The following is a 16,197-nucleotide window of genomic DNA, read 5'->3' as shown; positions in this document are numbered from 1 at the left end:
TATTTTATATTGAATTGTATTATGTTGCATTTTGTTAAAAAAAAATCTCGACTGTTCAGACTTTATTATCAACTCTAATTTTCATCTGAAATTTAACAAATTTTGACATTAACTTTTTTTTTTAAATTTTGATACAAGATTGAATGGTGCCCTTTTTCAAAATAGGATTTCTGTTTTACTCCGTTGTAAGGACAAATCAAATGTATGGATAGGCCTATATTATTTAAAATGTACTTAATTATTTCACCTGTAGATCTGCAAAAGTATTAAAACATTGATACTGTAAGTTATATATTTCTTCTGAACTACGAGTTTTATGTAGAGCATAAAATGAACAGAACATACGATATTCTTTTAAATTGGCAGAATTTTCCATTGTATTTTACTCATTTGTACCTGAAATATCGTTAGTAATTACAGTAATAATTTGACAAATTTTCTGTTCATTCTCACTTACATTATGTTCAAAGATCATTTTACAAAATGTTGATGTTGCCATTCAATAAATATAGAAATTCTCAAGTATGTACCGCAATTCCATATTTACGAGATCAGGTGTTTTATGACTCATCAAGAATATCTCCAAATTCATATCCATCCTCTTGCATCAAATAGAAGTAAGAGCTTCTTCAATGAACCTTTGTATTTCTCAGTCAAGCTGATTGTTTCCTTCTCGTCAACCATATTTTCAATATCGGGCATGTTGCTCCTGTCCACCATAACGACGCTGCGCACCACGATGCTACAGAGCACTGCGAAGAGACCTCTCTTCTCTAACTCTTCATTAATCATACTCATGCTAGGCTTAAGATGTGGATGCTTCAACAACGTGAGGATCTCGCAGAGTGTGTTATAGTACTCCTGTATCAACAGCTCAGAATGTTCAAGCGCTTCAGCCGAGGCACTCGTATACATAAAATAGTGCAAATCTACAGCCGGCGATGTCCAGTAAGTTAACTGGAAGTCAACAAATCTGAAACAAAACAACATTTAATAATGAAATTTGTCAACATTCAAACAAAATATTATGATTATACTCACAAATGATGACTACAAGACATATTCAAGACCAACATGTTAACAAGGACCAAATACCCATTCTCCATGCGGAATTACATACTGTTACTGTTGATGCCATGTAGCTTTGAATTAGCAAGTCTCAATTATTGCGTACACAAAGCAAAATTAAATGTCGAATGATTATATCGATACTGTTCAGGCTTTTGTTGATAAGAATTTGCGTCCTATTGCGATGGAAGTAGTTTTCAGCTGAAATTCGGCACAAATAATTGTCATTTCAATGTAATTGTTTACACATGACATGGAATTTCTAAACAGTTACAAAATTATAAGTCATGACTCATTAGGTATATTCATAATACCTGTCCTGAAGAAAATGCCCATATTAATCATGAAGCAAAATGCCTACATTGTGGTTGAAAATATTTTAGCATCACGAATGGGACCTGGAACAAATGCTTTCTCACACATTGTCATTCCCCCACTCTTAAAAGGAAAATAAAAACCGAATTAATCGAGTACAATTTCTAGTGCTCGTGTTTTAATGTTAAGTATGGTATAGTTTTGCCGGTCCAATTCATGTGCCAATGTTAAACATCCAAAGCCAGTGTACTTAATGACCTCCAATTAATTACTAGAATTAACCATCTAATATTTATACAGGAATAACATCTAAGGGAACTGGGTAGTGAATAGTGGTAAAACATCCGATTTTTTATTTTGTGTTAAGAAAGTAGCCTACAAAACTTGCTCTTTAAAAACAGTATTACACTGTAAGTGATATCTCTGCAGATGGATCATTCAAATGGCCTCCATAAATTTGGCGACGCATGTAATTCATACATATTTCTTTTTTCTAAATGCAATTTTCCCTAAGTTGATATTTTTCAAATTTAAGTGCATTTTTCTCTGAAACTACTAAATCTATTTACATGAAATTTTTACACTGTTTTCTTCAGCCTGTGTTCTACAAAGTAGATCTTTAGGTTTATGCATATAGGCTAAAGGTTGGTAATACTGTCATAAGAGTAATATTGTGATAATTATTTTCGAGAATTTGTTACAATTTTACTGAGCGAGGGAAGAACCGATTTTGTGCAGCAACTTATCCACGACCATTCCCTAAATACGTTGACGCGAAAAACTGATTTTCCTCTCGCTCAGTAAAATTGTAATAAATTCTCAAAAATAACTATCACAATATTACTAGTATCACAGTGTTAACAAACTTTACCCTAACACACACAACATGCGGAAAAAAGTACATGTGCATTGAAAAAAAAAATTCAAATATTGGTACTTGACATTTAATATTTTTTTCTGCTTCATTAAGGGTGAAATATTTGACTGCTATTTGTTTTATAATTTACAATAGCTATTACCTGATAACTTAAAAAATGAGTGAAGATTAAAGCAAGTAATATGCACCTGAAGTTTGAGGTAAACCTATATTTAGCAAAGTGGGAAAACAGGTTATCAGCAAAGCTCGGAACTTGGGGACTTGTGTCTTTGAACGTGACTAAGGGACCGGACTTCAATGTCAACAAACTCCCGTATCCAGCACAGAGGTACTGTTAGGTCTGCTATAAAGGTGGTTCCTGGCTGGAACAACATAATGATAACATTATGGTAGGTTGAAACACGTAATTTTATAGCATATATATATATATATATATATATATATATATATATATATAAACATGCAAAATATATCAAATTTACAGTTCTGCTCTGTACATTTTATTACAGTGTATGACTACATGCATTCGAATATTTTTCGAACCCATACCTTCTTCGTCTGTTAGTTAAACATGATTTGAAACGAAAGAAACTTATTTTCACATCACGTGAAGTGATGGGAGCAAAATTATTTTTTTTTATTTTATTTATTTTAACTAGCTACCTACTGAATACAAATTACATTTATAAAACAAAAATGTTTCTAGCCACTACCGTAAGAGCCAGGCTCGTGTACGGTGTAGTCTTAGTCAATAATATAACATAAAACTTACAAGGACACTTTACTAAATACAGTAAGTAACTTAATTCAAACCAATAAATACAACACAAGAGCAAGAATAAAGAAGAAAGAGAAAAAGAGAGAAAAATACACATTTAATATAAATTGACAATTCCACAGAAGCCAAGTTATATTCAATAAAAACAAGAATATAGTAGACAGAAATAAAAGGTAAAAAAAAAAAAAATACATTTGTTAATATTATATTATATCGTGGATAATTTTACAAATTTATTTTTTAAAAGCTTCAATTTTAAAAAATTTCAAATTTGGAAAATGGTTTGTAATTGTATTATAAAGTCTTAGGCCGAAATACAGTATTGAATATTTTCACTGTCACTGTTTCCTGTTCGATTTTCAGTAGTTGCTAGCTGATCTCGTATCTGAGAAAGATAAGTATCCTAAATTTGTCTCGAAAATAGTTTTCAATTTCTATGTCACTACTAGGGAAGGTTCCACTACGACTTGATCCATGGCTATGGAAAAATTTTCCACCGATTTAAGGGACTGCAATGTATTTCAATGAATGTCCGTTTCCAATCTCTAGTTTGTGTTTGACACAAGTTACAAAATATAAACTCTCCATTCGAAGAAAATAATGAATCTCCTCAGAATTCCTCCACAAAATTCTGTACCTAAATATTTTAAGAAATATATTTTCAAACTTATACAATACCCATTCGAATAATACGTATTTTCTTATTTTCAAACAGACTGTTTACCTCTAATTAATTATCTGAATGTCATTGGCTTCGACACGACACAGTTTCCTCGTCCGTCTTCCTGTCATTCGATGTGACCAGTTTCTTAGTACACACGACTGTCCCTGAGCACTTGCAGGGTGAGCTTTGTGTACGTTGTACCTGTAACCTTACTCATGCACACGACACACAAGTCCCCAAGTTCCGAGCTTTGGTTATCAGTTAGGGCCTTTCTTTTGCACTGGAATAGGAAACTAATAAGTTGTCTTTTATACCACTGAATTCAGAATGATTTATTGTATAACAATGAAATTTTTTATTCCACGCTTGAATACTGAAAGTCTAAAGATATTGAACAAAACTTTTGTACTGAAATTCTTTATTCGCCCAGGCAACACTACCCAATCCTCACCAATTAATTATTAGAAGAATCCATCATGTAGTATTTATACATATCACTTGATTTACAATGAATTACTAACCTCAAATCCTCAACTTCTGCAGCGTCCTCTGAATAGCGAAACATCATGTTGTTGAGCCATAGATCTCCATGACAGAGAACATTGAATTCGCCATTTCGGGTTACTCCCAGACGCCATTTTTCCACAGCTGTGTCACGAAGGTTCTGTAGCTTTTTAAGGAATGTGTCATATTCTGGCCATGTGTTCACTTCCTTTGCGACTCTGTTAATATTTGCTTCAATAAATTCCTTCGATCCATTATCCTTATCTATAGAAAATACGTTATCCATTAATGGTTCAAAAATTGTGGGATCTTTTTGGTACTGAACTAGAGAGGCTGCATGATAACGTGCAATCGTTCTCATGACAAGGAGGCAGTGCTTCACGTCCAAACCAGATGTTCTGTTGTCTGCAAGTCGGAAGCCTTTAACCTTCAGATCTTCCAATACTATTGACGAAGCGGTTTCATGCGAATCAGAATATAAATATTTTGCAGAGAATGGTTGATTGTTTAACGAAGGAACTTCATCCAATAATTTGTACATTGTCGGAAATACGATGGCGAAAGCAGCCGTTTCCTGGTCGAATATATTTCTCACAGACATCATCTAGAACAGTAATAAAATAAATCCATTTTACAGAAACATACCAGAAATGCTTTCCTTTTGTGAAATTTTAATTTTTCTCTCTGTTATCACAGTGCAATTACAAAATTATTTCGCAGTATTTAGTAAATACACATTACCTATTATGTACGTACAGGTTTTTGCTTATTGCAATACAGTTTAAGGGAACCAGGTATTGATCAGAGGTCAAAACTCCGATTTTTTGTTTTGTGTTTAAAAGGTACAAATCTTGCTCTTTAAAACAATGTCAATATTGCTGGGGGTATTTCTCCAGATAAGCCATTTAATGGCCTCTTTAAATTTGGCGGTGCATATAATTCATGCATCCTTCTCTTTTAAGTGCAGTTTTCCATAAGTTGATATTTTTCAAACTTAAGTGTATTTTTCTTTGAAACTACTGAATCAATTTACATGAAATTTTTACAGTGTTTTCTGCAGTCTGTGTTCTATATAGTAGAACTACGAGTTTAATAATTTCACACACATAACAAGAGAAAAAATGTTATACAAAGTTAAATACTTTTCTGTTTCACTAGGGGTGAAATATTTAACTAAATTTTGTTGTAGAAATTACAATATATATATATATATATATATATATATATATATATATATATATATATATATATATATATTACTAGATAACTTTAAAAATACCAAGTAGGCCTATATGAGTAAAGATTGTAGCAAGTAATGTGCACCTGAAAAATAGATTATCAGTTAGGGCTTTTATTTTTTATTTATTTAAATTTAAATATACAGAATAAAGAATATAATTACAAACAAACAAGAGAAATAGAAATAAAATAATACAAACAATATAAAACAGGAGATACAGTAGTATTAACAAAATCTGAGACCGAATGAGCAGCGCTCATGCACTTGGATACGAAACTAATTAGTTGTCTTTTATATCACTGAATTCAGAATGATTGATCATATAAGCATGGAAATTTTTATTCCACTCTAAGAACTAAAAGCTTAGAAATATTAAACTAATCTTTAGTGCGGAATTTTTTTAATCGCACAGGCATCACTACTCATTCCACTTAATGTATTGCTATTGAGGGTGATAAAACAAATGGTAATAGAAATTATACTAACTTGGTAATTTGTATTGTGATGTCAGATGAGTTGCATGCAGCCGTGAAATAATGTATTATACGAGATGCTCTTCAAAATAAGTGACCTTACTGTCCTGGTGTTAGTATTTCTCTCTTTTTCTGGTCCTGTGCCTCTCTAAGTGTCTGTGTCTCCTTTTATCTGTTTCTTTCGGTCTCTGTTTCTCCCTTTATCTTCGTCTCTCTCTTTCCCGGTGTCCGTGTCTCTTTTTCTTTCTCTATCTCTCTCCCGGTGCCAATGTCTCGCTTTCTTTAACTCTCTCCCTTTCTGTCCCGTTGCCTATATCTCTTTTATCTTTGCCACTCTCTCTATTTCTTTCTGTCCCGGTGTCTGCCTCTTTTTCCTTGTATTTATTTCTCTCTCTTTCTCTCTGTCTATAGCTGTCTTATTCTTTGTCTGTCAGATTCTGTCCCATTCTCTGATTCTCTCTGTATGTCCTCGTGTCGGTGACTCTTTTTCTGTGTCTGTTTCTCTTTGTCCTGTGTGTGCCTTTCTTTTCCTGTGTCTAACTCTTACCCTTTCTCTGTATCTATCTTCATCCTGTGTTTTTTGCCTTTCTTTTTGTGTGTCTAACTCTGTCCTATGTCTGTCTCTCTCTGTCTTGTATCTTTGTTTTTATGTGTCTTTCTAACTCTGTCCCTTTCTCTGTGTTTGTCTCTGTTCTGTGTCTTTATATTTTTTATGTGTCTAGTTGTCCCTTTTTCTGTATCTGCCTCTCTGTTGTGTGTCTGCCTATCTTAATCGGTCTCTTCCTTTGTGTCTGTCTGATTCTGTCCTTTTCTGTGTCCTGTGTCTATGCCTCTATTATTGCGTCTAAATCTGTCCCTTTCCCTGTCTCGGTATGTGCGTATATGTATGATTACGCCTATATGTATGTATATATATAAGTATATATACACAGATTATATATACTCGTGTATGTGCATTATATACAGGGTGTTTCAATAATACGGGACATAATTTCAGGTATGTATTTCCCACATGTAGACAATCAAAATAGTTCATTACAACATGTGTCCGGAAATGTTTTATTTCCGAGTTATGGCCTTCACAACATTGAAATTCACTGGAACCATACCTCATGTTTTAGAAGACACTCCACTGATCAATCTTCAACACATTCACTTCTTGCATGATGGCGCTCCTGCACACTTCAGTCGTACGGCTCGCCGGTACTTGGATCGAAGGTTTCCTGATCGATGGATAGGTAGAGTTGGCCCAATTGCTTGGCCTCTACGCTCACTTGATCTGATCCCTCTCAATTTCTACTTGTCGGGCCATTTAAAATCATTGGTTTATTCGTCTGCGGTGCCTGATTTGGAATCCCTTCGGAATCGAATTGTGGCATGTTCTGAGGACATACGCAATACTCCTGGAGTTTGGGATCGTGTTCGCAGGTCAATGAGACATCGATGTGAGGTCTATATTCAAGCAGGAGGTGGACATTTTGAACATCTTCTATAATGACAACGACCTGCGGAAAGAAAAACGTTCCGGTGAATTTCAATGTTGTGAAGGCCATAACTCGGAAATGAAGCATTTCCGGACACATGTTGTAATGAACTTTTTGATTATCTACATGTGGGAAATACATACCTGAAATTATGCCCCGTATTTTTTAAACACCCTGCATATTTATATAGCCGACCAGCCTCATGGTCTAGTGGTCAGAGCTTCTGGCTATAGTTCATGAGGTCCCGGGTTCGATTCCCGGTTAGAGCACAGGAATTTTTCCTTAAAGGGGATTATTCCTGTGTTCGTCCATGGTCTGGAATTTAGGTTAAGTTTAGATTTAAAACCTCTCCTGGCACCACATTATCATAATCATCCTATCACATCATCGGGGTAATGTAACTCCGCCTTCCAGGCGCCCCAACCTCAGAAGTGGGTTACAACTAAGCCATGGCCAAGAGAGAAGACCAGAAATATCGAAAAGACAACCTGGTGGCATTGGATAAAAAAAATATTTATATAGCCATGGAGTATAGACAGACAAAATACAATAATTCAATTTGTAATTACAGTGAAACTGAAGTACATAAGATCATTTTACTGGCAAAAGTATTTTACATGGAAATAGTAATTTTTGAACATAAAAGGGAAAACAATTTAATAGTAAATGGAAAATACCTTAGCAATCATTCCTTGTGACTGCTGCTTTGAAGCTTTAACGATGATAGATATTTCTTCTGTCTTAGTCCCACGTCTAAATTTGACGACGACTCTGTACATCTCACTTCCATAATTGTCTCCAGCTGCTGTCGCTGCCGTCACCTCGGTAGAAATTACTGTGATGTTGTTATCTTCTTCTGCAGATCTCAGAGCACTCTCAAAGAAAGAAGTACTCATCCATTTCGGCTTACAGGTCTCGTAGTTACTTGCCATGATGTCTTAGTACGACTTTACCTGGAATAATTGTGTGTGTTATACTATTAAATAGTTTAGATATTTCTAAACTGTAATTCTGTTACCACTAATTTTATTTACTGAAGAAGAATGTATTAAATATTTATCTTAAAATATAATGGAAATGGGGTACAATTTGATTAATACAATAAATGACCTATTGTCTACCATCGATTTTAAATACTAATGCCGCAAGAGGAGGTAATGGGTACAGTTGTACTGAAGTAAATGCTAACAGAATAATTATACTTAAATAAATCCGCGAATATTGACTGTTTATATCGATTATTATTAGTCAAGTAGATCACTGCGAAATTTCCACTGTAAAAAGTCCATCATTAATGTCCATATCACAAATGTCTCCAGTTATCAAATGTCCTGTATAAAATATGTCCACAGTCAATAATTGACAATTATAATAAACTTAGGCATTAAACATCCATTATCAAAAATGTTGACAGTCTTTAAATTGTCTTCATGCGGGAAGTATTATGTTCCATATATTGCATAAGTTACAAGTTACGAATATGCTTGATGCAAAATAAATTGCTGTGTTTTGAAAGTCATGCTGTTAACAGCATGAAGAGTCAATATCATATATAATTGTTTCACATTTCATTTTGTGTTCAATTTTAACATTTATGATAAAATGCAATATCATTGGGTGATTACTTGACATATGTATATGTAATTCTCAAAGGCAGAATTTTTCAAACATAGTAGTTATTTAGCATTAAGCATGTTCGTAACCTGCTTGTTTCAATTTATGCAATGTATGGAACACAATACTTCCACATGTAAATTCAATAATGTATGTAATTATTTCACGTCATAATTAAATTTGTGTCCAATCTTAATATTTATGATAAAATGAAAATATTGTTCATGTAAACAGCTGCGTCAGTGCACATCTAATTATAATGTAACATTTATCTAGTCAAGTGGTAACCATGTTTGTTTGCCCGAATATTACTTCATTCAACTTATATTTGTAATTAGTATTCAGTGTGTATAACATGACACTTACGATGATCTGATGATGGCAAATAATTGCCGAAAACGTTAATCCAATCAATAAATGTGACATAGTTAATAATATAAGACTACACATTACTTGATAAGCAAGAAGACGGACCCATTTAACCTATATTCACTTTATGGTATCTTAAGTTTACGTACCCCGCTGATAACTTTAGAGTCGCAGTTTGGATTTCCGAATGATGTTTTTCAGTGTGTTCCAAAAGCGTTCGAATGTTTAAATGATGTGTGCTAATGATTTTTTCGAAAGAGGAAGTTCTACCCTTCCACATAATTGAATCAGTTATTTTAGAAAGAACTTTCTTCAGAAATCTCAACAACAACAAAATTATATGAGCCATAATATATTCCTCGTCCAATATGTAAGTAAATACAAATGGGATTTAATTTTAGAGATGGTGTCTTTAAGATATGTTAATATCTTTGGATTTTTTAAATTCTTTTGGCCTTACTCCAGGAATGGCGACTTTTCAAATGTGCTATGAAAATTGTGCAGCTTCTGTACATCTTAATGAATCCAGGGAGTAATGTAATTTCTTAACAGAAATATGCATTGAAGTATGACGAATAGTCTACCGTCACCACCTTGTCGCCGCTGTAACCGTCATCATCTTGTCGCCGCTGTTATCGTCACCATCTTGTCGTCGCTGTTACCATCACCACTTTGTCGCCGCTGTTACCGTCATCATCTTGTCGCCGATGTTACCGTCACCATCTTGTCGCCACTGTTACTGTCACTATCTTGTCGCCGCTGTTACTGTCACCATCTTGTCTCCGCTGTTTCCGCCACTATCTTGTCGCCGTTGTTACTGTCACCATCTTGTCGCCGCTGTTACTGTCACCATCTTGTCGCCGCTGTTACCGTTACTATCTTGTCGCCGCTGTTACTGTCACCATATTGTCGTCGCTGTTACCGTCACTATCTTGTCGCCGCTGTTACTGTCACCATCTTGTCGCCGCTGTTACCGTTACTATCTTGTCGCCGCTGTTACTGTCACCATCTTGTCGCCGCTGTTACCGTTACTATCTTGTCGCCGCTGTTACCGTTACTATCTTGTCGCCGCTGTTACCGTCACCATCTTGTAGCCACTGTTACCGTTACTATCTTGTCGCCGCTATTACCGTTACTATCTTGTCGCCGCTGTTACTGTCACCATCTTGTCGCCGCTGTTACCGTTACTATCTTGTCGCCGCTGTTACTGTCACCATCTTGTCGCCGCTGTTACCGTTACTATCTTGTCGCCGCTGTTACCGTTACTATCTTGTCGCCGCTGTTACCGTTACTATCTTGTCGCCGCTGTTACCGTCACCATCTTGTAGCCACTGTTACCGTTACTATCTTGTCGCCGCTATTACCGTTACTATCTTGTCGCCGCTGTTACTGTCACCATCTTGTCGCCGCTGTTACCGTTACTATCTTGTCGCCGCTGTTACCGTCACCATCTTGTCACCGCTGTTACCGTTACTATCTTGTCGCCGCTGTTACCGTTACTATCTTGTCGCCGCTGTTACTGTCACCATCTTGTCGCCGCTGTTACCGTTACTGTCTTGTCGCCGCTGTTACCGTTACCATCTTGTCACCGCTGTTACCCTCACCACCTTGTAGCCACTGTTACCCTTGTCGCCGCTGTTACCGTCACCATCTTGTCGCCGCTGTTACCGTTACTATCTTGTCGCCGCTGTTACTGTCACCATCTTGTCGCCGCTGTTACCGTTACTGTCTTGTCGCCGCTGTTACCGTTACCATCTTGTCACCGCTGTTACCCTCACCACCTTGTAGCCACTGTTACCCTTGTCGCCGCTGTTACCGTCACCATCTTGTCGCCGCTGTTACCGTCACCATCTTGTCGCCGCTGTTACCGTCACCATCTTGTCACCGCTGTTACCCTCACCACCTTCTAGCCACTGTTACCCTTGTCGCCGCTGTTACCGTCACCATCTTGTCGCCGCTGTTGCCGTCACCATCGTGTCGCCGCTGCTACCATCACCATCCTGTCGCCGTTGCTACCGTCACCATCCTGTCGCCGCTGTTACAACCACCATCCTGTCACCACTGTTACCGTCACCATCTTGTCGCGTCTGTTACCGTCACCATCATCTCGCCGCTGTTACTGTCACCATCTTGTCTCCACTATCACCCTCACCATCTTATCTCCGCTACTACCATCATATTCTTGTCATCACCGCTACTACCGTTACCTCTTGTCATCACCGCTACTGCCGTTACCTCTTGTCATCACCGCTACTAATATCACCGTCTTTTCTTCACCGCTACTACTGTTATCTTGTTGCCACTACTACCGTCACAATCTTGTTTCCGCTACTACCGTAACATTGTTATCACCGATATTACCGTCACCATCTTATCACTGCTACTACCGTCATCATCTTGTTGACACTATTACACTCACCATCTTATCATTACCGCTACTACCGTCAGAATCTTGTAATCACCGTTACTTCATCACCATCATGTCATTGCTACTCTGATTACCATTTTGGTAGGTCTAATACATCATCACCATCATTCTTTGCTAGTTCCACTACCAATATATAACCACATTTACCATTGCAATAAGAATTTAGATCACTATTTGTGTATATTTCCGCCGCAGTGGCTCTGAGTTAGTGTAAATGTTAAATGTTATGTTTTATTTAACGACGCTCGCAACTGCAGAGGTTATATTAGCATCGCCGGATGTGCCGGAATTTTGTCCCGCAGGAGTTCTTTTACATGCCAGTAAATATACTGACATGAGCCTGTCGCATTTAAGCACACTTAAATGCCATCGACCTGGTCCGGGATCGAACCCGCAACCTTGGGCATAGAAGGCCAGCGCTTTACCAACTCGCCAACCAGGTCGACGAGTTAGTGTATGACCTGCACATTCAAGCGATGTGTTGTTCAATGTTCGATGTGAACAATGGAAGAAATTTATTTTTCGTCTGCGAAACTGGATGGTTGTCCTGTGATGACTAGGGCCGTGCCATCGGTATATTTGTAGTCTGAGTGAACATACGACGCCCCGGTCAGAGTGTAGTCAATGTTTCAAGTACAGGCAGCGGAAGCGAATTTGACACGCGCCTAAGCAAGCACGTTCCGTGTTTTCGTGTTTTGTATACGATTATAGCGTATTATAAAATCAAGACAATACAATTATTGTATAATAAGGCTTAATATCGGAAAGGTCTAAAATGCTGGTGAGGTTGAGAATAATTGTTGGAAATCATACTTAAATTGTTACAAATGTGGTAAAACATGTCTGAAAAGATGTTTTTTTTTAAATATATATTTAGAATTTTTCATTACAGTTTTAGAATGCCGAAAACGTATATGGCGTACAATTTTTCTTTTTCTATATTTAGCTGTTACATTAATTTATTTATCGCATCAATTTTATACCTTACTTTTCTTGCATGTTGTTCGCCTGGTTTCGGTTCCTGCTGCAATGAACCACAACATTCATTTTCAAAGTTTCAAATGAAAATGACCGCCGAGTGTCGGATAGTACAGGGACATCATTTTATTTTTACTTCAATTTTTATTGTACCTGAGTTTTTGAATGTACTTCACTCCCACCCTTTCTACTAAGGAAGTTCCAACTCCACACAGAACCAGGACCGTAGATAGTAAGCAGTACTGAGTTACTGGGTATAGTACGTTCCAGAAATATGTTCGCGTTTTCCAGTGACGAAAGAGCTTTCAATATTGAATCATATTTTCGCACAGGTACTGTCCGTTTGCCTACGTCGCATCCCGATTTCCCCCACCTGCTTCTGCTCGCCCCTCTGTAAAAGCTGGGCTGTCTTAGCTCTTTTCTGAAAACATTAATTTCTCTTAGGAATTGGACGTTTACGTAATATTATACAGCTGTTTAATTTAACTTAAATAAAAGGGCCTCGTTAAGTAATTAACTGTCACGTGATTTCCTCCCTTTCTACAATCCTGTGGCATAACCACTTGGACGGACAGTAGATAGCATGTCTGAGTAATTTTATATTTTCGGGTCGGGCAGAAGTGAAGATTGAATTCACAGTACGTAGAGTAGGTACAGAATTATTTCAACATGAGTTACTAGTACGAAGGACGAAACTGGCAATTGGAATTAGATGCAATAGTCTATAGTGCGATAATATGTACGAAAGAACTGAAGCCTGTATCGAAATGAACGGCCACCATTTTCAAAATTGTGTTTAAATATTCATATTATGATTATTTTTCAATTTAACTTCTTTCTCTATATTGTACGCTAATATGCTGTAGACAGTATACACTGCATAATGAACACGTTCGCATGGATAACTCACTTCGTGAGTAAAAACACTTATTCTTAATACAGTACTGTACTTTGATTAAAGAAAAACCTAATGAAAATTATCAAACTCAAAATCGCGATATTTCCTAGTTTACGTAAATGGATGAACTACTTTTCTTCCATCCTATACCTAGTAGAGTGATTTGTGTTTTACGCCAGTATCATCGAACTCCAGTCTTGGAGGGGGGAGCAAGCGGTGTATCCGGTTCTCTAAAGGTATAGACAGGTTAATATTAAAAATGTTAGTAAAATAAAATGATGTCCCTGTATAACCTTGTATGCAGAAAAACTGCGTTCAACATCGGATGAAACCAAGGGCGCATATGTAAAATATTTCATATTATCAATTTCATTTCTTCATCGCACAGTGATACAAAAAAAAAACAGTGGTTCCAATTCATTATGCAAAATTGCAAAAATTTTATCATATAAGTGCGAATTGCGATTGTTATAAACTTGATGTAGACACTCGGTGGTAATTTTCATTTGGAACTTTGAAAATGAATGTTGTTCTTTATTGCAGTAGGAAACTGAAATCAGGCAAACAATATGCAAGAAAAGTAAGATACGGAATAGATGTGATAAATTAATGTAACACTTAAATCTAGGGAAAGCAAAATTGTACGCCATAATACGTTTTCGGCATTCTAAAACTGTAATGAAAAATTCTAAATATATTAAAAAAACATCTTTTCATACTTATGTTTTACCACATTTGTGACAAGTTAAGTATGATTTTCAAAATTAATTTTCAACCTCACCAGCATTTTAGTCATTTCCTATATTAACCCTTATAGGCTATACGATGATTGTATTGTCTTAATTTATAATACGCAATAATTGTATACAAAACATGGAACGTGCATGCTTAGACGTGTGTCAAATTCGCTTCCGCTGCCTGTACTTGAAACACCGACTACATTCTGACCGGCGTCTTATGTTCACCTCAGACTAATACAAATATACCGATGTCACGGCCCTAGTGATGACACAGTTGTGGTTCTCCGTCGTGCTAATCCCACATTTAGGGACGCTTACAATGTGTGTCTATCTCTAGTGTCACTATACAGCATAAGTTTGTAAGTTTGTAAAATATAGGAACTACATTATGTAAACAAGAAGTGTTTATTGATATCAAGAAAACATTACTAACCTTCGTATTGGGCGAAATCTTCACCTTTTTGTGCTCTGGAAATAACGCAACTTTTCCGCTGATGTGCTTTTTGTTGTTCACCTTCTTCTAAAATAGCCGTTATATCGCGTCTTTATACATTGTTCACTGATACGTACAGGCGAATTAAGAATCTCGTAAAGGAGTGATGTTCTCAGAGATTATCTGTCGTATTGTGTTCGTGTCGAGAGTTTTATCAAGGTGAAATGTGACGTGTGTAGCAGAGGAAAAAATACCTACTATAGTTACGTGAACTATTCAGGTGAAAGATACCAGTCATTCTTGAGAAACAGGCCTACAGGGAAATTTGACGAATGGTTATGCACATTATTGTGCAATAAATTGTTTAAATGCACATGGCGCGGCAGCATTATCTTAATTATGTCACTGTGGGCTACAGGCATATCTCGGTCGGCTGCTGATCCGGACTTGCGCTCGAGCATGGGTTCGATTCTCGCTTGGGCTGAGTACGTGGTTGAGGTTTTCCGTAGTTTTCCCAATAGTAAGACAAATGTCAGGTAATCACTGGCGAAACTTCGGCCTTATCTCGTTATCACCAATTCCTTATGACGCTAAGTAACCTTGTAGTTGATACAGCGTTGTTGAATAATCAACTATAAAATAGGAAGTCACTATGAAAATATAGAACGAGCGAGAAACTTCGAATACAGAGTTATACCACCAAGATGGCGGCTAGTAGCTAACCACACTAACAACTCTCTTGACTCTTCTGTGTTTTCGAAGGATATTTTACTGTACATGTGCATAAGCCTAAGTACATTCTAAATAGTAAAATGACTAAAAAAGCTGAAGAAATGAGACACGCCGTAATCGAGGATTTGAAGGACGTGAGAAGGTTGGGATGTCCTGCCAACCTAATTCAAGGGGGGATTGTGCTGGAGCTCAAAAAAAGCTACCGAAGACAACTCCGCAGTTATCTAGAGTCTGAAGTGTCTCTGGAAGAGAGGGACAGAGCATTATTGGACCATCTTCCATCAACACTATGGCGAGCCTTGAAAACAATGGGCATAGGGAGACAGGAGGACCAAGCAAACGACATTTCTATTTCACTTGACGCTTTTAATGACCATTTTACCACGATAGACTACACTCACAACCATTTGACCCCAAGGAGAAAGAACAGACAATGCATGAACTACTGCAAGCAACCTGTCAAACGAGCGAGAAATTTTTCTTCACATACGTAACAGATTTAGACGCAAAGAAAGCCACACTATCTACCAAAAAGTAATTGGGAACTGTTTTTGCCCCTTTAGAACCTCGTGGTACCACCTCTTGTTGCAATGACCGCAGCC

The 16,197-nt window shown here is 36.9% G+C and overlaps 1 protein-coding gene across 1 annotated transcript; it reads right to left on the bottom strand.

The window, feature by feature from the left end:
- Nucleotides 1-349: 349 nt before the first annotated feature.
- LOC138705988 (uncharacterized) lies at nt 350-15,009 on the bottom strand. Its single transcript, XM_069834843.1, has 4 exons — nt 14,864-15,009; nt 8,081-8,356; nt 4,224-4,810; nt 350-973 (listed from the first exon to the last, which is right to left on the bottom strand). The coding sequence occupies exons 2-4, from the start codon at nt 8,333-8,335 to the stop codon at nt 589-591; spliced, it is 1,227 nt and encodes a 408-aa protein (XP_069690944.1). The 5' UTR covers nt 8,336-8,356; nt 14,864-15,009; the 3' UTR covers nt 350-588.
- Between the last annotated feature and the right edge of the window lie 1,188 nt (nt 15,010-16,197).

Source organism: Periplaneta americana, chromosome 9 (assembly GCF_040183065.1).
Source record: "Periplaneta americana isolate PAMFEO1 chromosome 9, P.americana_PAMFEO1_priV1, whole genome shotgun sequence".
Classification (NCBI taxonomy): Eukaryota; Metazoa; Arthropoda; class Insecta; order Blattodea; family Blattidae; genus Periplaneta; species Periplaneta americana.
Note: the sequence above shows the minus strand (reverse complement) of the source record. Positions and strands in the feature narration are given on the sequence as shown.

Bases quoted from the DNA above. Each gene is read 5' to 3' on its own strand.
- LOC138705988 (XM_069834843.1), bottom strand. From the start codon at position 8,335: ATGGCAAGTAACTACGAGACCTGTAAGCCGAAATGGATGAGTACTTCT. The intron at 4,811-8,080 runs GTATTTTCCATT...TTACTGTTCTAG, and splicing joins CACAAGGAATGATTGCTAAG to ATGATGTCTGTGAGAAATAT. The intron at 974-4,223 runs GTTAGTAATTCA...GTTTTGTTTCAG, and splicing joins GCAGAAGTTGAGGATTTGAG to ATTTGTTGACTTCCAGTTAA.